This window comes from Phoenix dactylifera, chromosome 5 (assembly GCF_051530095.1).
Source record: "Phoenix dactylifera cultivar Ajwa chromosome 5, Ajwa_hap1_PhDact_Kaust_v1.1, whole genome shotgun sequence".
Classification (NCBI taxonomy): domain Eukaryota; kingdom Viridiplantae; phylum Streptophyta; class Magnoliopsida; order Arecales; family Arecaceae; genus Phoenix; species Phoenix dactylifera.
Window position 1 is genome coordinate 13,039,122 of NC_143194.1, and position 24,493 is coordinate 13,063,614.

Genomic DNA, 24,493 nt, shown 5'->3' on the forward strand with positions numbered 1-24,493 from the left:
TCCTATATTGGTAGTTCCTCTTAAATATCTAAGGATTCTTTTAACAGCACTTAAATGTGACTCCTTAGGATCCGATTGGTATCTAGCACATATTCCTACACTAAATACGATGTCGGGTCTACTAGCAGTAAGGTAGAGTAAGGATCCAATTAGTCCTCTATAGAGCTTAATATCAATACTCTTCCCTTTTTCATCTTTATCTAGCTTACTAGTAGGATTCATTGGAGTGCCTACTCCCTTATGATTTTCATTCCCAAACTTCTTTAGTATTTCCTTTGTATACTTAGTTTGATGAATGAAAATGCCTTCTTTAGTTTGTTTGATTTGTAATCCTAGAAAGAAGCTTAGTTCTCCCATCAGACTCATTTCGAATTCTCCATGCATTAAATCAGCAAATTCTTTGCAAAGAGTATCATTTGTGGCACCAAAGATTATGTCATCTACATATATTTGTACCACTAATAGATTTTTGTCCTTTCTTTTGAGAAATAGTGTTTTATCTACATTTCCTCTACTAAAGTCATTATTAAGCAAAAATTTGCTTAATCGATCATACCAAGCCCTAGGTGCTTGCTTTAATCCATATAATGCCTTATGTAGTTTAAACACATGATTTGGCAATTCATGATTCTCAAAACCAGGAGGTTGTTCTACATATACTTCCTCCTCAATAAAACCATTTAAGAATGCACTCTTCACATCCATTTGATATAATTTGAAATCCATGAAACATGCAAATGCTAGAAGTAATCTAATAGCCTCTAATCTAGCTACAGGAGCAAATGTTTCATCAAAATCTATTCCTTCTTCTTGATTGTATCCCTTAGCTACAAGTCTAGCCTTATTTCTTATAACTAATCCATTTTCATCTAATTTATTTCTAAATATCCATTTTGTTCCAATTACTGAGTTATGCTTTGGTCTTTCAGTTAATGTCCATACATTACTTCTTTTGAATTGATTTAATTCTTCTTGCATGGCATTTATCCAATTAGTATCTTTTTCAGCTTCTTCATAAGTCTTAGGTTCTAATTGTGAAACAAAAGCAAGATAATCATTTAAGTTTCTAAGAGATGATCGAGTTCTTACCCCTTGAGATGGATCACCAATGATTAAGTCTTTAGGGTGTCCATATGCATACCTCCATTCCTTTGGCAAGCTTTGGGATTGTGGTGGCACGCAATCATCTCCCTTATCTTGAATTGGCACGTCATCAATATTCAACTTTTCAAAGTCGATAATTCCTGTATCATCATCAACAATATTTTCTTTCCTAGCAGACTCACTATCAGACTCATCAAATATAATATTGACTGACTCTTCCACTACTAGAGTTCTTTTATTGAATACTCTGTATGCCCTGCTAGATGTGGAGTATCCTAAGAAGATACCTTCATCTGACTTGGCATCAAATTTACTTAGATCCTCCTTGCCATTGTTTAAGATGAAACATCTACATCCAAATACTTTAAGATATTTAGCAGTTGGTTTCTTATTCTTCCAAAGTTCATAAGGAGTTTTCTTGGTTATTGGTCGTATTAAAACTCGATTTAGAATATGGCAAGCAGTGCTTATAGCTTCAGCCCAAAAGTACTTTGAAAGATTTGACTCACACAACATCGTGCGTGCCATTTCTGCCAATGTCCTATTTTTCCTTTCAACAACCCCATTTTGTTGAGGCGTTCTAGGTGCTGAAAATTGATGTGAAATACCATTTTTAGTACAAAATTCTTCAAAGTGTTGATTTTCAAATTCAGTACCATGATCACTTCGAATTGCTACTAAGGTGAGTTTCTTTTCATTTATGATATTATTATAAAGTTTCAAGAATTCTGAAAATGCTTCATTCTTATGTGCCAAAAATGAAACCCATGTATATCTTGAAAAATCATCAACAATAACTAGACCATACTTCTTCCCTCCTAGACTCGCAGTTCTAGTGGGTCCAAATAAATCCATGTGTATAAGTTCAAAAGGCCTAGTTGTTGATACTATATTCTTTGATTTGAAAGATGATTTAGTTTGTTTTCCCAAAGAACATGGTCCACAGATTTTATCCTTTTCAAAAATCAATTTTGGCACATCTTTTATTAGTTCCTTCTTGACTAGTTTTGATATTAATTCCATACTAGCATGTCCTAGTCTACGATGCCAAAGCCAACTTGTTTCGTTTTTCTTTTCTTCATTAGTAATTAAACATAATCCATTTTTCTTGCCTAACTCATGAAGATCTACTAAGTAAATATTTCTTTGTCTTTGTCCTACAAGTACAATACTATTATCTTTAGGATTTGTGATTATGCATACTGATGCTTCAAATGTGACTTTAAACCCTTTATCACAAAATTGACTTATGCTAAGCAGGTTATGTTTCAAACCCTTAACTAATAAGACATTTTCTATAAAAATAGATGGAGTAATGAAAATTTTACCCTTTCCAATGATATGCCCTTTACCATTGTCTCCATAGGTTACTACTCCACCCTTCTTTGATTCCAAGGTGACAAATTGATCTACGTCACCGGTCATGTGTCTTGAACAGCCGCTATCTAGATACCATCGTTTTTCCATTTTATCAGCTGCAAGACATCCCTGCAATCAAGATCAAGAAAGAGCTTTAGGTACCCAAACTATGTTGGGTCCTTTAGGGTTAGTACTCGATGTTCCTTTTGAAACCCAAACTTTCTTGAATTTAATCTTTTGATTATTACTTAATTTGTTTTGACCTGGACTTTCTATAGTTACATTCATATGCTCTATGTCCTAATTTATTGCAGCAATGACAAGTAATATTTTCACTTTTAGCTTTCACAAAAATGTTCTTTAAGAATTTTTGTTTCCTATTTGTTTTATATCCTAAACCAGCCTTATCATATACAGCTTTTTGACTATCAAGAATCATATTTAGTTTGGTAGAACTAAGTGTAAACTTATCTACCAAGGATTTATATTTTTCAGCATCTTCTTTTAACTTGATATTTTCAGCAATTAGATTCTTAGTTTCGTTTGTAAGTTTCCTACTTAATGTTTCATAGTTATGAGATAGTTTTAACTTATCTTTGATAAGAGATTGATTTTCTTCTTTTAGAACTTTATTTTTATTGATTAGTTTCTTATGTTCTTCCATGAGTTCTAAGAATGCATCATGTAATTCATCAACAGTAAAATCACAGTCAAGTTCAGAATCTACCTCATCGTCATTGGCCATATGACACATTTGGGCCGTCTCTTGATGATCTTCCTCTTCCGAACTTGACTCCTCACTTTCACTCCATTCAGCCATGAAGTTCTTCTTTTTCAGTTTTCTTGCCATCCATTTCAAATCTGGGCAATCTATCTTATAATGCCCGGGTTTGTTACACTCATAGCAAATAGGAGTTTCTTTTTTCTTTTCTTTGTCCTTACCCTTTTCTTTGCTTGAGCTACCTTTGAGGAAGGGTTTCTTTCTATAAAATCTATTCTTACCTCTCATAAATTTTCTGAATTTTTTTCCAAGAATAGCCATCCCTTCTTCATCAAATTCATCATCATCATCTGAATCTTCCGATTCAGTTTGTTGTTTAGGGGTGGTAGTCTTTAGGGCAATGGGCTTTCTTCTCTTAACCTCATCTTCTGAATTTTGCCTCATTGTCAACTCATGGGTCATGAGTGATCCTAGAAGCTCCTCTAATTGCAGTGTGTTGAGGTCCTTAGCTTCCTGAATTGCGGTAACCTTGGCCTCCCAAATTCTTGGTAGAGACCTGAGAATTTTTCGCACCAATTCAGAGTTAGTGTAAGACTTTCCCCAACTCTTAAGCCCATTTATAATTTCAGTAAAACGAGTAAACATATCAGTTATGGACTCAGTAGATTCCATTTAACCAATTCATACTTGTGTACTAATATGTTTATTTTTGACTCCTTAACTTGATTGGTCCCTTCATGAGTGACCTCAAGTTTGTCCCAAATTTCTTTAGCAGTAATGCAAGTAGATATTCTATTAAATTCACTTACATCTAATGAGCAATAAAGTACATTTATAGCTCTTGCATTTAACTGTGCCAATCTTCTATCACTTTCATTCCAATCCATTTCTGGTTTGGGTATGATAGTGCCCTCTATATTAAGTGTGGGTGTGTGAGGTCCTCTAGTTATGATGTACCATAATTCATAGTCTGAAGCTTGAATGAATATCCTCATCCTAGCTTTCCAATATGTGTAGTTTGTGCCATTAAATAGAGGTGGTCTATTTGTGGATTGACCCTCACTCATAGAACATCCCACTTGGGTTGTCATGATCTTTAACTCTTGATTATGAGATCAATGAGTACTATTGGAGCACCTTGCTCTGATACCACTTGTTGCCCAAGGTGACAAGACAAGAGGGGGGGTGAATTGGTTTCTTTTAATTTTAATTATCTTACTTGTGTTAAATGATGAGTTAGTAAACTTAAACAACTCACAATACAAACAACAAGAAATATAGTGGTTCGGTGCTCTCCTTAGCACCTACGTCCACTCCCTAAGCGATCCCTTGGGAATTCACTATAATCCCGCGGATTACAGTTGGATTGTTTTCCGGGCTCACAATCCAAAAACCTTTACACCTTGGTTTTCCGGGTTCACCAAAAACCTATGTTGGTTTTACGGGCTCACCAACGAACCTATGTTGGTTTTACGGGCTCACCAACGAACCTTTACAATTGGTTTTTCGGGTTCACCAATCAACCTATTCCGTTGGTTTTGCGGGCTAACCAACCAACCTTTACAAGTAGTTTAACAAATAAAGGAAGAAGATTTAAACTCCTAGATGAGCAAATAAAACAATATAATCTACAAAGAAGAGTTTAGAAAGTATTTATCGCTTGTAGTGACTTCTCTCTTCTTTGTCAAGGATGCTTCACTCTTCAAGGGAGGATGGAGCTCTTGATGACTCTTTGAATCTGCTCAACCCCTTTCTTTGATTCTTGAATGAAGCACTTGGATGAAGAAGATTAGGGCACTTTCTCTTTCTTGTGTACTCTTTGATATTCTTTGGAAAGGATGTTCTATCTGATGAATAGTGCCACTTTAAATAGTCTCCTACATCCATTGGACAAGCCCCAATGGTTAGAATTCAAAAACTAGCCGTTACTCACTTTTGGAAGGACAAAAAGTACTTCTGCAGAACTAGCCGTTATGCTTCTGCCCGTGTTTGGATCGGCTCAACCTGTCCTTGGGTCGACCCAACTTTCACTTGGGTCGACTCAAACATTCCTTGGGTCGACCCTCTCAGAAACACAGAAACTTGCAATTCAGCCTTCCTTCACTTGGGTCGACCCAACCTTTCTTTGGGTCGACTCAAGGTTCAGTTGGGTCGACTCAACTTCTTCTTGGGTCGACCCTAACAGGGTTTCCAGAGAACCTTTTCTGTCTTCTGTTCTGTCTTGCCTTTGGGTCGACCCACACAGGGTTTGGGTCGACTCAAGCTTGGGTCGACTCAACTATATCTTGGGTCAACCCTCTCAGTAAATCCAGAGAACCATTTTCTGAGTTGTTTGAGAATCTTGATGTTTGGGTCGACTCATGCTTTCCTTGGGTCGACCCAACTCACTGTTCATCTGTGCCATTTTTGCAGAAGTGTGCCAAATGCTTTCTTGACGTGCCGGGGTCGACCCAATCATCCTTTGGGTCGACTCAATCCACACTTTGCTGCATCTCAAGGTTAGATTCATTCAAATAAACAATGAAATGTATCTATATCAATTTATACAAATATACTGAGAGTAATAGACTTATAAATGAAGTATCGATTTAACTTATAACATACTCTAGATAATTGCTTGTTAATCATCAAAATAACACTATCATCCTCAGGGCGGTACGGCCCAGTTTGGCATTCTTTGGTATAGATCAAATCTCTAGAGAGAACAACCTATTGTGTTATTGTTTAATCTGTCGTTCTGTCATCCAGCAATAGAACTTCGAATGATCCAAGATTATTGGTACCATCTTGAACCGCCCGATTCAAAACTTACCAAAGCATCCACCCCAAATCCAGGCAAGTATGGGGGGTCAACTCGAGACGAGGCCCAAACTGGTCAATTCAGGCCCACACATTGCAGTTCAAGCCCAAACTCAGCAGAATTGCCCAGTTCTCCAGGTTCAAGCCCTGTTCGGCCCCTAATCCTCTTAAATTATGAAGAGGGAGGTCGAGAAGGCCTCCCATGCTCTCTCCACCTCTCTCTATTTTATTCTTCCACCAAAAAAATAATGAAAAAGGGAGGATTTTCATAGAGTTCAGCTCATATCCAACCCAAAATTAGGTAAAAGGCCCTCTCCTCTTCCCTCTCCTCTCTTTTTTTTCTTGCTTAGGCTGAAAATTGGCCAAAAATGGAGAAATGTGGGAAGATCAAGCCAAAATTCTGGATTTTCGCATGAATTCATGTAATGTTGTAGATCTACGGATGGTCTACATGATACAGCCAAAATCATATTTTTTCATTAAGTATACGTAATTTTAGATTAAAAATTTATTTTGGATTAAAAATAATAATAAATAAAATAGCGATCAAAAATTTTCTACAAAATTGGGAGCATGTTTGGGAAAATTCATGTTATTTCTTATCTTAATTTAACAGAAATTTGTTTAAACTTAGGCATGATCATGCACGTGGCAACATAAGCCCAAATTTAAATAAATTGGAAAAATAAGTGTTGATTTATGCGTATACATGGATCGAGAAAACATATATGTAGCACCTCTGGTATGGTGCAACACTAATCCGATCGATACCATACCATATCGAACGTATTGTACCATACCGGTACCAAACCAGTACACAGCCTCATATCATACCAACACTCGGTATGCCTCGCCATCTCGTATCGTACCTTATACCAAATTGTTATAGGATGGTACCAGTATGGGGTCTGGTACCAATACGGCAAACCTTGCCTGGACGTATCGAGATGCAAGTCGTCCATAGATCCTATTCCACAAAATCAAGCTATGACGTGTTGTATTCGAGTGGGTACCACCTTCCACGGCCTTAAGCAGTTTACAAGTTGGATTTCATTGCTGCGATCTACGAATGGCCAGTCCAGTATCAGACAGAAGATCAGTATCATGATGGCTATCAAGCAGGCACATGTTAGGAATATGGGATAAATTATCTAGAAACTTGATGTAACATCCCAGGCCCCGACTTTGATCACAATCCCAATGTCTACGAGGGATATAGACCTCCACAAGATTTTAAATGTCGAAATGTATTTTGTACTTTAAATCCATTAAACAAAAAAATCCATTTGTTATATTATATGTATATTTACTTATATGTACTTTAATTGTACTTTAAGTCTATTTCTTGACCAAAAAGACATTAAAACAATATCAAAAACATAAACTAAACAATTATAATGACTATAATAATAAATAAAAACAAAAACATATTAAAAAAGAAAAATAAAAAATAAAGAAAATGAAGTATCGATCAGATGACCGGTACACCACCCCGTACCATGTGTCGGTATTGAATCAATACCATACTGTACAGTCAACGACCGGTGCAGCACCCAGTACACAGATCTCATTAGACACCTTCCTCCTATAGTACTAAATTAAGTGACCATTAAGCAAGGGTATCTAATGACAAAGTTCCTAGCACAACTAATAATAGAATTATAGCTAATAACAGAAACGATTAAAGAAAACCATTACATTATAATATTTAATGCTCTCCCTCGTGCTAGACATAGTTGTCATTCACAAACAAGTTGGAACACATGGTCCGAAATCTGCCACCCAAGTGCATTGACCCAGCTAATCTTCTTGATCATCAGAGCATCACGAATGAAGTGAAAATTAATATCTATGTGTTTTGTTTTTCGAAGGAACATAGTATTACAGATAACAACACCTACTACTTTACTGTCACAAAACATCCACATAGCCTTACCTAAAGAAAAGCCTGACTCTAATAGGTTTCTTAGTGTTCTGGACCAGGCAGCCTGAACCGAACCATTTCAGCAGCTGGGTCATGGGTCTGTGGTTCGATAGGGGTTCAACCACATCTTGACCGTGATATGTTATTTAATCACTTTCATAATGCTTTCCCATCACTTTTGGCTCTCTCATCTCCATGCCTCTCTCCTCTCCTACACTCTCACCACCATCTCTTTCCCATCGCCTTTTTCCTTGTCTCTAGAGTCTTGGACTAAGGACATGAAGAAGCTTTGATAGAGAAACTCTGGCAATCTTCCCAGCCACCAGTCGAGTCAGCACCTCGGATCTAGATGGTGGTGCCAAGAATGGTGGAATCATCCTCTTCCTTCCTCCACCAATCATCCCTCATGGGATTGATGTCCATATCTTCCCCTACCCTATCAATCAGCATTCGAATGATCCAACACCATAACACCGATGATCATCTAATTGATTGACCAAAACTCCAGCAAAAGACTTCGATGGCTCCAAAGGGGGCTCGGAAGCCCTCCTCTCCTCCTCCAGTAATGAAACGAGGCTCAGCCAATATGCAGACAACTGAAGGAGGAGAGGAGGGCTTCCGAACTCCCTCTCTCTCTTCCGGCATCTGCCCCCCTCCCCCTCTCTCCCTCCCTCCCTCTGTCCCTTCCTCTTTCTCTTTTCCTCTCTTTCCTTCTCCCTCTCCCCCTTTGGTTTTCCTTTCTTGATACACACCAGGACGGGATGGCACGGTACCGTACCATACCACTGGCCTACCGACATGAGTGCCGGTTTTGGTACTACCGACCAAGTTATTATTTAAGCTTTTACCAAAAGCTTGATTGAAGTTCCAATTAATTTCAGCTCAATTTACGATTCTCATGTTGATGGATTATGTTTGTGTTCGGCTAGGTTCAAAAATTAGCTGGAATTTAGCTCAAAATAATGGTAAACAAAGTAAGCTTGATCGCTAGTTCAAGCTTGAAATAATTTCAAACCAAGCTTGATCAAGCTCGGCTGGTTACAACCCTCACCATATTGGATATAGATCTATTAAACTTTATGAGACCCAGATCCAATCCTAATAAAGAATATCATGCTATCTCGTTCTTTAATCTTTCATTGTCTCTTTCAATAGTAGATATCTAGATGATCTTTATTAGACAATCAAAAAGAAGGTAAAAAAAGAATAGGAAAGAAGAAATAAGTATGGCTAGTGGAAAAGAGAATACAGATGAGTTGTTCATAACAGATCTTACCGGATACCACTAAACAAGGGAATATTAGGATATCTACCAGATATTGAAGATCTTAGAGATTGTCAAGTTTATCGTTAGTTTAACAACTTGTACATTCTATGTTTATTCACAGAAGTAAGTCTTTATTAGTATAGTTTTCTCCTAATTTTCAGGCTAGTATGACCGCCTGATTGGCTTGCTTGGCAGGTTAGCCCCCAGATTATAAACTTTGTAATGGAGAGTTGCAAAATTATCAGGATTCAGTAGTGCTCCTAACGTGCCTGACAATATTCATTGAATTGAGCAACCAAGATATATTGAGTAAAAAAAGGATTTTGATCTATAATTGTATCAATCACTCCACTGGAGTCTACACACCCTTTACAAATTCAAAGGGAAGTAAATAAAGAAAGCATTTTACTAATAAAAGTTTTTCACAATCATGTGAAACGCTCCATTACTAAAAATATATAAAATAGCTATATTCAAGGTATGCTGAATCAGTACCGGTAGGCGTACCGGTCACCTACTGACACCGGTCCGGTACAAACCGGTCTTCTGCTCTCTCTTTTTTTGGTTCCGTCCGCGCGTCGGCAATTTTTCTTTTTTTCGGTTCACGTCTGCGCACGGACGCGCCAGGCTGGCCAATGCCACTCTGTGGCATTTATGAAGCGCAGGGGGCAACGCGCCCACACGCGGGGCGGTTCCCAGCGCAGTGGAATCGCGCCCGCGGCAGTTCCCAGCGCAGTGGAATCGCGCCGTGAGCGGTTCCACCGCGCGCGGGGCAGGAAACACGAAGGACAGAATTTTTTTTGGTTCACGTCCGCACACGGATACGCGCTCTATGGCATTTATGAAGCGCAGGCGTGCTGCTCCGCACGGGACAGGGGGGACCACGCGCAGTGGAAACGCGCCGAGCGTGGTGGAACTGTTAGATGTATGCCCTACAAGCCAATCTGGCTGACACATTATTAATTCTAGGACATAAATTTGTACTTGACTTTATTATTATTGAATAATAAATGGGCATCTTTTTCATTCATATTGTTTGTGTCTATGAATCGTCCAAGAAATTAATAAGATGATATATATTCTCAAGAGTTGAGAATTTGAGCCATGTATCATTGGTGATTAATTTCTAAATGCTCCTGATCAATGGATCATCACGAGGACGGTGATCGATCCGATCAGTGCACAGATCGCTTTCCTTATGGATGGACGAGACTCGAGTCCATAGTATAGGGACACTGAAGTGATAGTGCAAGTGCTTGTTAGAGAACAAGGGTACTGAGCGTGACCAAGACAAGAAGTCACTTGGATGTCTATCCACTCGTCAGTGACTTGCTTGATGTTGCAGTAGTGTGATTGGTCCTTTGATCTGCGGTGCTTCGGCTATTCATAGTGAGGTTATTGTAGTTTGACTGCACATATACATGGTCTCTAGTCATATGGGTCCTTATGGTGTAGATTGGCTGCAGTAGGTTCACTGTAGGAGTAGGGTATGCACTTACATGGAATCTATCGACCTTGATAGAAGAGGAGTGATCCTATGTGATTTATTAGACTGAGTTCTAAGACCTTGGCCAGGGCACTAATATAAAGTGGAGAAAGAGTTTTCCACTATCGAACTGAAGTCGAATAAATCTAGACATATGACAGACAACGGGGTTTGACGAGTTATCCATGACCTCCGGTCTGTAGGGATCCACGATAGAAGGACTGTATCATACGATAACTGCACCTAGAGGTTCATCATTCTATTCTGCTGGGTAGCCACTACATACTGCTAGGTATCACTGGTGGATGGTGAGACTCACAGGGATCATCTCGATGGTCGATAATCCCTGATGAGTTGAGTTGGAATTGTTTCAACCCATTGAAAGGAGTTTTCAATGATATTGTGATAGAGATTGCAATATATCTCACTACCGGTCAGAATAGAACCTATGGGGTCACACACATTAGAAGTATTGACCGATCCGATGGTTGAATTGTGATTAAGAATCACATATGATCAATTAGATTGATAAATTGAAAAACCGCTAAGAGTTAGTGGTTAGAAGAAGAAATAATTGCAATCAGATTGAAATTTAATTTAATTAATTGGATTTAATTAATTGGACTTGATCATGAGTCCTACTTGGAGTGGGATTCATGAAGTCCTAATTGGATTAGAATTTCAAATTAAATTAGAGTCCTACTTGGAATAGGATTTCTAAATTCCTAATTGTCTTAGGGCTGAAATTTGAACAGGTCCTGATTAGATTAGGATTTTCTCAAGTCCTAATTAATTTTAATTTTAATCTAATTAATTAAATGACTCCTAATTGGATTAGGATTGAAGAGTTCAATTGAGTCATGGTTCAATTAAATTCTAATTGGATTAGAATTTGGAGAAATTAAAATGGGTGTACATAATCCTATTTTGTATAGGATTGGACCCATCCTTTGGACCCAACCCTCCCTACTTGATTTGATCAACTAGGGGCTGACCATATGGGAGAAGAGGGAGGGGCCCACGCCTCTCCCTTGGCTGGTGGCGTGAAGGAAAAAGGAGGGGCCATGCCCCTCCTATTTTGAATTCACAAAGGGATAAAGATGAGCTCCTAAAATTTAGGAGCTCATCTCTATCCACACACCATAAAAGAGGGGTTCAAAGGGGCTACGAATTTTTCATGATTTTTCTTGGGATTTTTCGCAGCAAGGAACCTCCTCTCATTCCTCTCTTCAGCCACAAGAACAAGGGAAGAAACCAAGGGCGATGTGATCTCTTTCTTCTTCTTTTGGTTCTAGCGCAAGGGAAAATAAAAGGCTGCGAAGAGCCTTCGTTTCTTCTTCCTTGGCACTTCCTTCTTCTTCCTCCTCTCAAGGCAATCAAAGGTTTATTCAAAGGAGAGGACTTCAGCCATCCATAGCCTTCTCTGTAAGGGAGCTAGCACCCCGGGGAGATCCAAAGGTTTCGATCGACTCATTACTTCGTGTGGATACCTGTAGAGGCCGGACGCGTGTGCGGCTTCCACTGAACCCTCATCAAATACCACGTAAATCAGATTTGCGGAGACCATCTATCCGCACAAGGTGAAGATCTAATCTTCTTAATCATGATTTTAAAATGATTTAATAACAATTTAATCCTGATCTATCTACAAAAGGTTTTAAAATACGTTCATGCAATGAACAGGATATGCACATGTCTTTCCGCTGCATATCTGAAAATTTTTGAATTTTCAGCGGCATGTGACAGATCCTAACAGGAACCGCGCGCGGAAACGTGCTAGGCGGGAACCGCGGGCGGGCACGCAGCCCCACGCTCGCAGGGGGCGCTCTGCCCCGAGGGAGCGCGTCGCCCTTTCGGGCCACGCACTCTCACACCACAGCGCAGGCTGTGGTTAAAAAAAAATAGTACCGATGCGAATCGGCCGGTTCAAACCGATACGGGCCGGTACGCAGTCGGTATGCATGCGTACCGATCGGTACTAGCCCGAAAATAGCTGGAACCGGTATGCAGACAGCTGGAACCGGTATCCACGCTATTCGAGTATCGATTCCAGGCCGGACCAGTTGGTACCAGGCCGAACCGGCTGATACGGACCGGTTCGGCAGACCATGGCTATATTTGTATATTTCATAATAACACTACAAATTAGGTGGTAGAGAAAAGTTCCAACCAAATTAATATAATTTACTAAAATATGATTAAATATCATAATTTCTTTTAGAATATCAAAATGCAGAGGCAACTACTCAATTGTTCCTCCCTATTGGGATGTGACCAAGTTTCACTACTAACTTACATCTAAAAAACAAGCTTTCATCTGCTGCAAGCAACCCTCCAGAACTTCAGATTTCCTCTTCGAACCTATACTAACTGCTTTCATATCGCACTCCATCATTGATCTAAGGAACGGCTTCCAAAGCTCATACCTGAATAGGAACATGTATAAATTCTATATAAATATATTATCAAAAAGGAACAGTAGTAACAAGGAAATATACCCACAAAGGTTTTGAAAAAATGAAATTTACTAATATCAAGATTACAAGAAGTTCAAATATAACCTATTAGGCAATATTTCATGATTTTCAATACATCCTTCACAACAATAAGCAAAAAGTATGGCAGAGAAAAGTTTGTATGTATATTGACAAGGTCATTTTAGAAGGTAGCTATGACACATTGAATACAATATGGGGGGTTCAGGACTGGTAATAGTTGTATACACACTTACCAAGAGCTATTGTCTCTCATAAGAAAATATATATCCAAAATTCAAGGTAGTACATGTCATTATGAAGTTCATGAGATGCTTAATAGAGATAGCATAAGGAAGCAACAAAGTAATTGGGTCAAAGTGCTGGTTGGAGTCTTTGTTTGCATAGGAATAATTGGATTATGTAATATGAATATTTGCTAATTATCACTATCGAGAATAAGATGGTGCAATAGTCAATGCATCACTTAATCCTAGAGGATGTAGTACAATGTAACGACAGTTGTATAAGTAATTTTCATAGATTTGGTGATGCAATGAGAGGTAATGTCTTGCTTCTTGCTTATCCAATAGAAAAGAGAACTGCAAGTAAGATAAAATAGACCATGAAATGCCAAGTAGAAAAAGGCCTAGGATTCTATCCATGTTAAAAATCCCAATTTAAATGGGATATAGTAGAAGCATCATTACCAACAATGATCACGACATAAATGTTAAGATTGTAAGAATTACCACTCATACAAAGGTATCAACTATCAAGCTTTTCTGTTTTGAAGATTTAATGGTGTAGAATACCAAAAAAACTTTATTAATAAACAGAATAGAGGGGAGAAGCAATGAGAAGTAATAAAAAAAGGAAAGGGGGAGGGGAAGTGAACATAAAAGATCTGGGGTAAGTGAAAATTAAAATGATCCAATTCTTTCTTAATCCGAGATCGATTCCAATTCTTTCTTTGGAGAACATAACTGAAGGGGTTTGGCTCCAAATCAAGGTGTCGGGTCACTTGATCCACGTCAGACCAAACTAATCTATATTACACAATATTATGTATTATGTATATAAAGTTTATACTTTATTGTACAGTCACATATTGCCTCATGTTTCTAATTATATACTTAATGTATATCAAGTTTACTAAATGATGGGTTCTTCTTGTTGTGACAAGCTATGTCCAAAATTTGTAGTTTGTTTTTGGGTTTGTTATTTTATAATTTTGTTTAATAGATTGTTTGTTTGTTTATATTTCTTACTATTTGTTTTAAGAAGATTTTCTTGAATTATACAATAAATTATTAATACCAAAATATATTTTTTATAGTCCATATGACCCAAGAACCAAACTGATGTTTATTGGCTTGGTTTGTTTCGGCTCCTATCCTAAAAATTGGTGAACACATTGAGATTGGTCTGTACCAGGTTTGCCCCTATCTCAAACCGACCGAATCCATGTGCACACTTATGTACATTGTTGTAAAAAGAGATGCATGTTTATCAAATGATTCATGACAGATACACCAAGGTAATTTGCCTAACTTTAACTAGATATACTTGTATATATATATATTAAAGAAATTGGCTTTTGATTGATTTATAGTAACAAGTCACAAATAATCTTAGATATCTCCATTCATTGTATTTTACCATGTGCATTGCCTACCATATGGAAAACAGAATTAACAACTTAACAACACAAATATGATCAAAATTACCATATATGATGTGCTGCATATTCTAATTATCTGTAAAATTTTGTTGGCGAAATGGCATAATTTTGATTCGGCGCTCATTCATTTAATGTTCATAAGGCTTAAATGATGGAATAATATCATCCAACTGTGATAAAGTTTGGCATTTGAGGCTACAGATGACAACATTATTCAAACTTAAATATAAACAATTTCTTTCACTTCAAAAATGATGGAAATAATAAAGTATGTTGTGTTTCTCCAATAGATATGTGGTCTAAGGTGCAAGATGTGCAGCAAACATGAGTTTATTCCTGAGCTTTAAGGTATTTCCATAAAGTATCACCTCAAGGAGTAAGGCAAGTTGATCCTCTACGGTAAGCCTTTAAGAACACATTTCTAGGCAAGCATGTTTAGAAATGCTTATCATGTTCTCACCTCAAAGGCAAGGTGAGCCTCTAAAGTATTTCCAAAAACCGTCACTTTTTCCATGTTATATGACTGAAGCAGCATGAAACAAAGAAATTGAAAAAATTCTTAAAGTTGTTAAGTGATTCTAATAGCTGGATATTAATTCTCCACCATTCATCAACAAGTTTCAGTATCCACTTCCTTATATCAGTATAAATAATGCCATGAAGGAGTTAGTTAGCTAGGTTTTCTTATGTTTCAGATCAACTTATGCATATCATTAGCAAATCCTGCATGGGGTTCATCCCTGAAGCACCTTTATTTCCTATGTCCTCACACATAAACATACTAAAAAGGGGAATTATAGAATTAAAAGCCCTAGTTGTAAATCACCACAAAATAATCCTTTCATCAGCCAAGCATCATAAATTTGGAATTCAACATAAGCAACTACAGAAATAGAGCAGCTCTTACATTTGTATGTTAAAACATCAAACCTAATATATTGATGCCACAATTGTAGAAGTCTTCGAAGGCCCACAATCATAGAAGACACTAAAAAATTTCTTGTCGTCAACCCCTGACATCAACGCATGAACTGTATATATTTTCTCTTGAAATTGCTTTTAACTCCTTGCTTTCGAAGAACATTTGTATAAATGGATGAAAGATCACAAAACCATTTCAAATGGGTATTTTAACATGCCAATGACTGAATGGCATCTTCAAAAAAACCTTTAAATACTGGTTCAAGTACCTATAAAAATCACCACCTGGTGTGGCACATACCACAGTATGTACTATACCAACAAAGGGAATAGGCCATTACTTGTTGGTTCAAATGAGTTTTAAAAATGAAAAAAAGAAAGAAAGATACATCAAGAGATACAAGCATGCATTTGGCATAGGGTATTGCCTGAATGCAAAGTGCGGATTCACAGTTGATATGGCAAATCCCCATCAGTACACTCATATCATCAATCCTTAATCTCCAAAGAGACAAAGAATGTTAAAACAAATTATTGTTGTCCATATTCTACATAATTAGAGAATGGTATAATTGACGATGTGTTTTCCAACCATAAAAAATGATCCTAAAGTCTAGAGATTTAAAAGACATCTATAACAAACGTCCAAAGTAATAGACAAAAGTATATCTTTCAACACCAATAGCTTTGGAAAAAATATATGTATGCACTTAAAACATATGGATGCCATAGAATAATAATAATTTAGAAGTGAAAACTAAATTCTTGTGACTTCCATTGTCAATAATATGTTAAAAGCTGAACAATTCGCATTAAATTAGATGGTCATATTGCTTATAATAAAAACAATGGCATACCCCATCTCATCATAGCCCATTACCAACGCCTCGCCCTGAAATTAATGAATCTCAAGATTAACCAAAATTTATTATAGAGAACGAACAAGAATAAATTATAACTCCATCATATTATGTCTATTAAGGGTCAGTTTGGTTGCATGTAAGTGTCAGAAGTGCTAACAGTGAGTTTAGGAGAAGCAAGTCTATAGAATATAGATTTTGTTTAAGTTCTAAATGTTTGGCAAAAAAAAAAAAAGATGAGCTTCTAATCGTGACAAAAGTGAAATGGCCAGACATGGTCATTCTAAACATCTGGCGGTCAATTTGCTAAAGATTGTATCATGGTATGCTGAACCGGCCCGTACCGGCCGGTTCAGCCCATACCGGACCGGTCCGGTTCCATAGTGAAAAATGGTACAAGGCCCATACTGAGAGAACCCAGCCGGAGCTAGGAAAAAAGAAGAGGAGAGAGCAAGCAAGGGAGGGAGGGAGATGGAGAGGCTTCAGCGAGGGGCGGCGGAGCCCGCGGGGCGTGGCTGCGTCCTCGGTTTCGAACGCAGGTCCAGGCCGCATGTTCCGTCGGGGCAGGCCGAGGCGGCCGAAGCGCACGTCCGCCGCAAGCAAAGGGCCTTCCTGCCACGGCACGGCAGGCTGTCCGCGGCTGCAACACCCGCTGCTACCCCAGCGGGGCATTTGCCCAATGCCCTCCTGATGGCGGACCACTGCAGGAGAAAGAGGAAAAAAGGAAGAAGAAGGAAAGGAGGAAGAAGAGGTTATAGAGACACAGGAAGAAGAGGAGGAGGAGGAGGTGGCTAAGGTTTTTTTATTCAATTATCAATTGCCCTAATTCATGAGCAGGGTGGCCCTTATATAGGCCTTACATCATGAATTGACCAAGTCAAACAATTAACAACTAACCAAACTTGGATCCTTCAATTAATTGACTAAGTCAATTAATTGATTACAAACCAAATTAAACCTTACTAACATTAGACCATTAAACCAATTGATCACACCCAAAATTGGACCTTTATAATTAGGTCTTACATTAATCAATTAATCCAATCACTTGACTCAACAACCAAATCAACTCCAAAATAACAGAAACACAACCAAATCAACTCAACAAAAGCAATTAATAAGGCAATAAAAGAAACATGACGCAGACTCGAATGAAACCAATCTGAGGTCCGACTCAATCTGGTGGCTCAAGAGCATCTCCCAGCCATAAGAATGCCAATCTTTCGTACGAACGCGAGCGAGTGGCTCTGATGATGCGATCATCTGAATGAAGGGCTCGGATGTCCCAATCACCTCTCCGAGGGTTCCAAATTACCAAGCATTGCAGATGGGGCTGGCCTGCATGCGAATTCCGTGCGCACGGTTCGCAGTCCGAGCCCGCACGGATGGTTGCCCGCCGCACCTGGGCCTCGATTCCCGATCCTTCTGGGACTCACGTCCTGCTGTGCTGGGTTGTGCTCTCGTGCAGGCAAACTGAGGCGTCCCGTGCGGGGAGCCCGCGGTCCGGGCCAACATATGCTCTCCGAATTAGCATCCCGGTCCGTCTAGGACTCGCACCCCTGTCCGCTATCCCCGCATACCGTGTCGACGGGCCGAGACCATCAACGCATCGCCCGCGACCTCCGCTCGGGTTCGACGGGCCAATCACAGAATGGCAACACGCGCCGACTGCGACCTCCGATGGCCTCCACCACCCCTTCGCGGCCTCCGCCGGCCCCCTGCGGCCTTCACAGGCGGCAAAAGCCTGTCCTTCTTCCTTCCTCCTCCGCTCGCTTTCTCTTTCACCTCGTCTTCTCCATCTTCGGCTGGGGCTCTCGGTACGGGCCCGGTACCAAAACGGTACCAAGACGATGAACCGGTCTGGTAGGCCACCGGTACGCCCACCGGTACCGATTCGGAATACCTTGGACTGTATTGTACTGGTTGTTCATGACATTCAAGAGAATTGAGATTTGAGTGTATTATGACTTAAACCAGCCCTAGAAATGAAATCTGGAAACTCATCTGGCTACCAACTTTGCACAGTAACCAAAGGATGATGGTAACATTCCTTGGTTGCTGGAGACAATACATCATCATTTAGGTGGGCTATCACACATTAATAGGCTGAGTTAGAAACAAGTTTGGCTGAAATTACGTAGTCAAGATAGGTTATGTTCTCATTGTGTGATAGTCTTTGCATGACCATGGTCTGAGGGATTCATATGGACCATAGTTAAAATATTAACTGAAGTCTGAATTATTGAAAATTCTGAAACATTCTTCTCTTTAAGTAATGATTCTCCAAATTATTCTTCAAAAATGAATCGGTCAAGAACTATTCAATTATTCTCATTTACACATGAATTTTATGACTTGTTCACAAATTATTCATGACCATTTTAAGGATTTTTAGGTGTTACAAACTTACAAATTTATGATACTACATATTGTCACAAATGGTGACTTTTTTGCTGTCGTTTGTTACTTTTGCCTCTCCAATACTTATTTTTAAGTAAATAATTTTTTTAAATATTTTAGAAAGCCCATTTTTAATTTTATTTTTTTCCTAATTTTGTTAACCAAAATCATTGCGAACTTTTAATGAATTTTCAATTTTTCATGAATTCCAATCATTAACCTTTCTGAGCTTCTAATAGTGAAAAAAGCAAGAAAGGCCGAACCAGAACAAACTACCCAGTTCGGCCCATATCGAGCCGGTAGAAAATCGGGTCGGTTTGGATCCCACCAGGTCAATTCGGCCATTGGAGGCGATTCCGGCCCCAAATCGGCCGGAACCATCTCCGAACCGACTGGAACCGACCAGAAAACATCCAAACCGGACCGTACCGGCCGGAACCGGCCAGTTCCATTCGAACTCAATGCCAACTAGAGACCAAAACCGGTTCCGAACCGACTGGAACCAACCCAAAAGATCCGAACCGGAACGTACCGGCCGGTTCCATTCGAACTCGGTGCAAACCGGACCTCCACTTTTCTTTGTTTGTTGATTATAAAATGTTGGAAAGGCCCTAGAAGGCCTTTCCAACATTATTTCTAAGCGACGGAGAGCTTTCCGCCTTTTCGTCTTCTCAAAACAAAAATCACACTATTTCAGCACTTCAGAAGGAAGATCCAAACCTAAATATGGTGTGTTTTCTCTTTTCTAACTCATTCCTTCATTTTTGGGGGCTCGAAAAACTAGCTCAAAAATTGCAAAATAAGAAGAGATCATGCCAAAATTTTCGATTGTAGCTTGATTTTATTATATATTGGAGATCTATAGATGATCAACACAATGACATCAAAATTTATAATTTTTGGATTATATATAATTTTTAAAAATTAAAAATATATTTTTGGATTAAAAAAATAAATAAAATATATATAAAAATAAAAATTAAAAAAATTGTAAAATCAGAAGCGTATTTAGGGACAGAAAAACTACTCTCCAATAAAATTTGGTGTCTATTTATTCAAATTTTGATGTGATCATGCACACAGTGGACTAGGCCTAAATTTGAAAAAAAACTGAGAAATAAGTTGCCTTCGATACATGCTCACCGGCCTAGAAAAATATATGTAGCATCTATTGTTGAATTCTATATGGATCTGAGCTCAAATTAATTTTTTAAAATATTAATATTTAAAAACTATTTTTAAATTTAAAAATAATAAAAAATATATAAATAATACCAAAAATATAAAAAAAGTAGTACATATTACATAATTGAAAAGTAATTTCTGAAGCAGAAAACATATTGTTTTGAATTTATGATATTTAAAATATTTTAAATTTAAAAATTATTAAAAATATATAAATAAATAAAAAGTATATGAAAAATTAGTATTATATATTAGATAAATCAGATGTATTTTCTGACGTAAAAAAAATTATCGTCATCGTAACGAAATTTTACTATTTTTAAAATCATAATTTAAACATCGATAAACCTTAAAACAATTTTAAAAATAAAAAAAATAAGAAAACAAAAAGAAGGCAAAAAAGTGCCAAAAATCAATACCAAACAGGTATGCATCTGTTTAGCAAGTAATGATACAGTTCAATTTGTTACCATACTGATACTTGAGCACTACAGTACCTAGTACCCATGTGTCGCTATTGTTTTTATTTTTTCTTTTTCTTTGCAAAGATATAGAAGGCCATCTTACACAATGACAATAAAAGTTACTGTTATAGATCAAAGATTACAAATGATACCATAGCATATAAATAGAACTGTTAATATTGGATCTTCCTATAGTCCTGCTGTATTACTGAAAAACATATGTAAAACTCTTAAATATACAATTACATATACTTGCATATTATCGTATAGTTTTTATCATGAATTTTGAGCTTATTTGTATTATTAATTAGTAAAGTAGATTTAGATTGTTTAATTGTATGAAAATTACTTGAAACTATGCAGCGTCCATGATAAATTGCAATAAGCTCCAAATAACTATAATGATTAATGATCCTAGATTTCTCAAAAAGAAATTGTTCACAACTATGTTTAGTTGTTTACTTAAACATGTATGTACACTAGCATACAGCAATTAAATCAGTGTCTTTAAAGGGAAAAAAGAAATAACTAGCATATATTTGCATGTCAATTGCAAATCCTTTTACATACTAGGGTACTTTTCCCATGCTGTTTGTGCCAAGTGTTGGCAAAATATAGCACAATAATGTACAATTCTATCACTTGACTAATAAAGACAATATGCAATACTTCATGGACACAATACACAATACTTCAATCTTTCAAATGAATTAGCTTCAAACTATATTCGTGCATTAGTTTTCCAGGGCAACACACTCGCGCACATACAGAAAGAAAAAAGAAAGAAAAAGAAATTGAATGAACATAAAGTAGTGAGATATACAAGATTTGTTGGCGAGAAACGTGTATCTGAATCTTTGGTTGCATAACATCGATCAAGTAGCTTTTTGATGTGATCATGCATTGTTGCATCTGTGCCAATTCCTGCCTAAAAACAGAAAGAAGATGTCATCGGTCAAGAATCTACTTTAAGAAATGTATAAAATTAACAAGACATCTCTTTTAAGTTTAAGCTAACAAACTTACTAGCAATGAATACAAAATTACATATAGTTATGAAAGATAATAGAATGTTGTTATTATCGAAAGACTCAATGCCAATGAATACTTACCTTGTCCATACAACTAAGCAAATCAGCTTCACTTAAAAGTTGGGGTGGTCTTGTCACCCCTGAATCAAGTGTCAAAGTTGTTGGAATAAACTGCATAAAAATAAAGGGACACTTAACCTCTTATCCATCTTGCCATATAAATATTGATTCGGGAAAATATATATGTGCATGCATAAATATGCATATATATACATTTACAAATATGTATTTATTTACATACATGCATTTGTACATGAATATGTTCTTATATGGAATATCAACAACTAAAAAAATAATTATTATTATAAAAGATACAATTTAAACTTGGTAATATTGATAATAAAACCATCTTCAATATCATATCCAAATGTGAATATATATTCATGTATGTATATATGTATGTATATGAAATATCAAGTAGCAACTAACAGACAAATCTAACAACTACGTAACATACATTGCAGACCTGGTAAAACTTGATAAAACAGCCCTATTTAAAAATAAACTAAGAACTGTAAAATGGAAAAGTTAAATCTATAAAGAAATGCTAAATCTCACTATTGGTGTGAATCCCTGAGCAACCAATGAAGAAGTGTCTCAGATAAATTTTCTATTTGGCAACAAATTTAGTTAAACTAATTTAATAAGTGAAAAAATGAAAAAAGAAATTACAGAAGTTTGAAAATCATTAACATAGGAAAATAACAATCCACAAATCACAAGACAGTACCATCATTTCATCAAAATAGTAATCAACATAAGATGGCCACTTTTTTCCTTGACAATAATAAGACCACATAGAAGAGATAAGAATCAAAACACTTGATCATTACTCACTATTTTGACAAATTTCTAAATTCTATGCTAACAAGGATAAGTATTAACTATACCAAGTAATCAAATATTGGACCATATTATACAGAGTCATATCATATGCATCATCCAGCACAGTTTTCAGCACAATATAGCAGGTGTACTCCCATACCATATTGTTGCCCAATGTGACAACCCAAGAGAGAAGGAGGGGGGGGGGGGGGGTGAATTGGATTTTCTAAATTCTTTCGATCTTGACTCTTCTTAATGAATGTGTGTGTGATTTAGTTAGTGTTAAATGTATATGTGAAATTGAAAACACAAACAAGGAAATACAAACACACAAGAAGTATAGTGGTTCGGTGCACCCCACGGCACCAATGTCCACTCCCCAAGCGTCCCCTTAGAAATTCACTATAATCCCTCGGATTACAGTTGGATTGTTTTCCGGGCTCACAATCCAAAAACCTTTACAATTGGTTTTCCGGGTTCACCAAAAACCTATGTTGGTTTTCCGGGGTCACCAACAACCTATTCCGTTGGTTTTACGGGCTCGCCAACAAACCTTACAACAGGATTAAGAATACAAGAAACAAAGCTCCTAAATAAGCATATAAATCAAATATGCACAAAGGAGAAGAAAAGAAAAGATGTTATCTCTTTCAAGGCGCTTTTCTTTTCTTCGCTGAGATTGCTTCACTCTTCAAGAGTTGGTGGAGCTCTTGATTTCTTTTTGAATGTGCTCAACCACCTTCTTTTTTGTTGTTGGAATGAAGCAAAATTAATCAAACACTTTGAGGCTAGGGTTTTTCACTTGAATGTCCTTCTTAATTGCAAAAGATTCTTTCCACTGATGAATACCCCTTAAATACTTCCCCAACCTCTAATAGTACCTCTCTAGCTGTTTGAATGAAGAAACTAGCCGTTGGAGACTCAAAAAGCACTTCTGCAGAACTAGCCGTTATGTTGTCAGTCGTGCTGGGGTCGACCCAAGCATATCTGGAGTCGACTCAAGTAACTGTTCCTCAGACTGGGGTCGACTCATGTATTCCTGGGGTCGGCTCTGGCTGCAGTGGGGTCAACTCAAACTTTTCTGGGGTCGACCCTCTTAGGTTTCCAGAGAGTTGTCTTTCCGTCATTCTGGGCTGGGGTCGACTCAGGTTCTCTTGGGGTCGGCTCAATCTTTTCTAGGGTCGACCCTCTCAGGGATTCCAGAGACCTGATTTTCTGATTCTTCAGGCTGGGGTCGACTCAGCTTCTCTTGGAGTCGACTCGAGCTTCAGTGGGGTCGACTCAATCTTTTCTGGGATCGACCCTCTCAAGAATTCCAAAGAGTTGCTTTTCTGGCTCTTTTCACTAGGGTCGGCTCATCATATCTTGGGGTCGACTCAACCTAGGTCGGCTCAAGGTTTTCTGGGGTCGACCCAAGGTTTGTGCCAACTTGTGTCATCTTGTGCCAGAGTATGCCAAGGAGTGCCAGGGTTGACTCCATTACTTCTAGGGTCGACTCCAATTCTGTGCCAAGTGTTCCAAGGTTGTATCACATCGTGCCAAGACGTACCAAATGTATTAGGGTCGACTCCAAACTACTTGGGGTCGACTCTAACCATGTTTTTCTACGCTTAAAGATTAGTTTACCACAATAAAGTAATAAAAAGATATTCCAATGAAATTGATGAAGTATGGCACATTCAAGTTTCATTTCTTTAATTAACAGAATTACAGAAATGCCCCTTATTAAGAGAAACTTCACTCTTAGTTTGATCAATCTGAAAATTAGATTTTCTCTCATGTTCTTTTAGTAGAATTATCCTTGGATGAGTTCTTGAGGATCATATTAAGCATTGTAGATGAGTGTACCATGAGTGTATCAAGTTTGTTAGATGTATCGAGAGTGTATCACTTTTCTCTTACTTGATTAACTTTGTTAATTGCATTGGT

General features: G+C 37.7%; 1 protein-coding gene across 5 annotated transcripts in view; it reads right to left on the reverse strand.

The window, feature by feature from the left end:
- The window catches only part of TOP3A (topoisomerase 3alpha), a 69,092-nt gene that overhangs the window by 18,638 nt on the left and 25,961 nt on the right, over positions 1-24,493 (reverse strand). For 3 of the 5 annotated variants that reach the window (XR_015986987.1, XM_008809677.5, XM_008809676.5), the window contains exons 12-15: positions 21,761-21,850; positions 21,472-21,576; positions 16,597-16,631; positions 12,957-13,086 (exon numbers count right to left, since the gene is read on the reverse strand). Coding sequence is in view for 4 of the 5 variants with exons in the window: in XM_008809677.5 (XP_008807899.3) it covers positions 12,957-13,086; positions 16,597-16,631; positions 21,472-21,576; positions 21,761-21,850 (360 nt within the window). In the remaining variant the exon portion in view is untranslated. The remainder of the gene's footprint in view (positions 1-12,956; positions 13,087-16,596; positions 16,632-21,471; positions 21,577-21,760; positions 21,851-24,493) is intronic. The other 2 variants (XM_088721668.1, XM_039117137.2) reach the window with 1 other exon arrangement.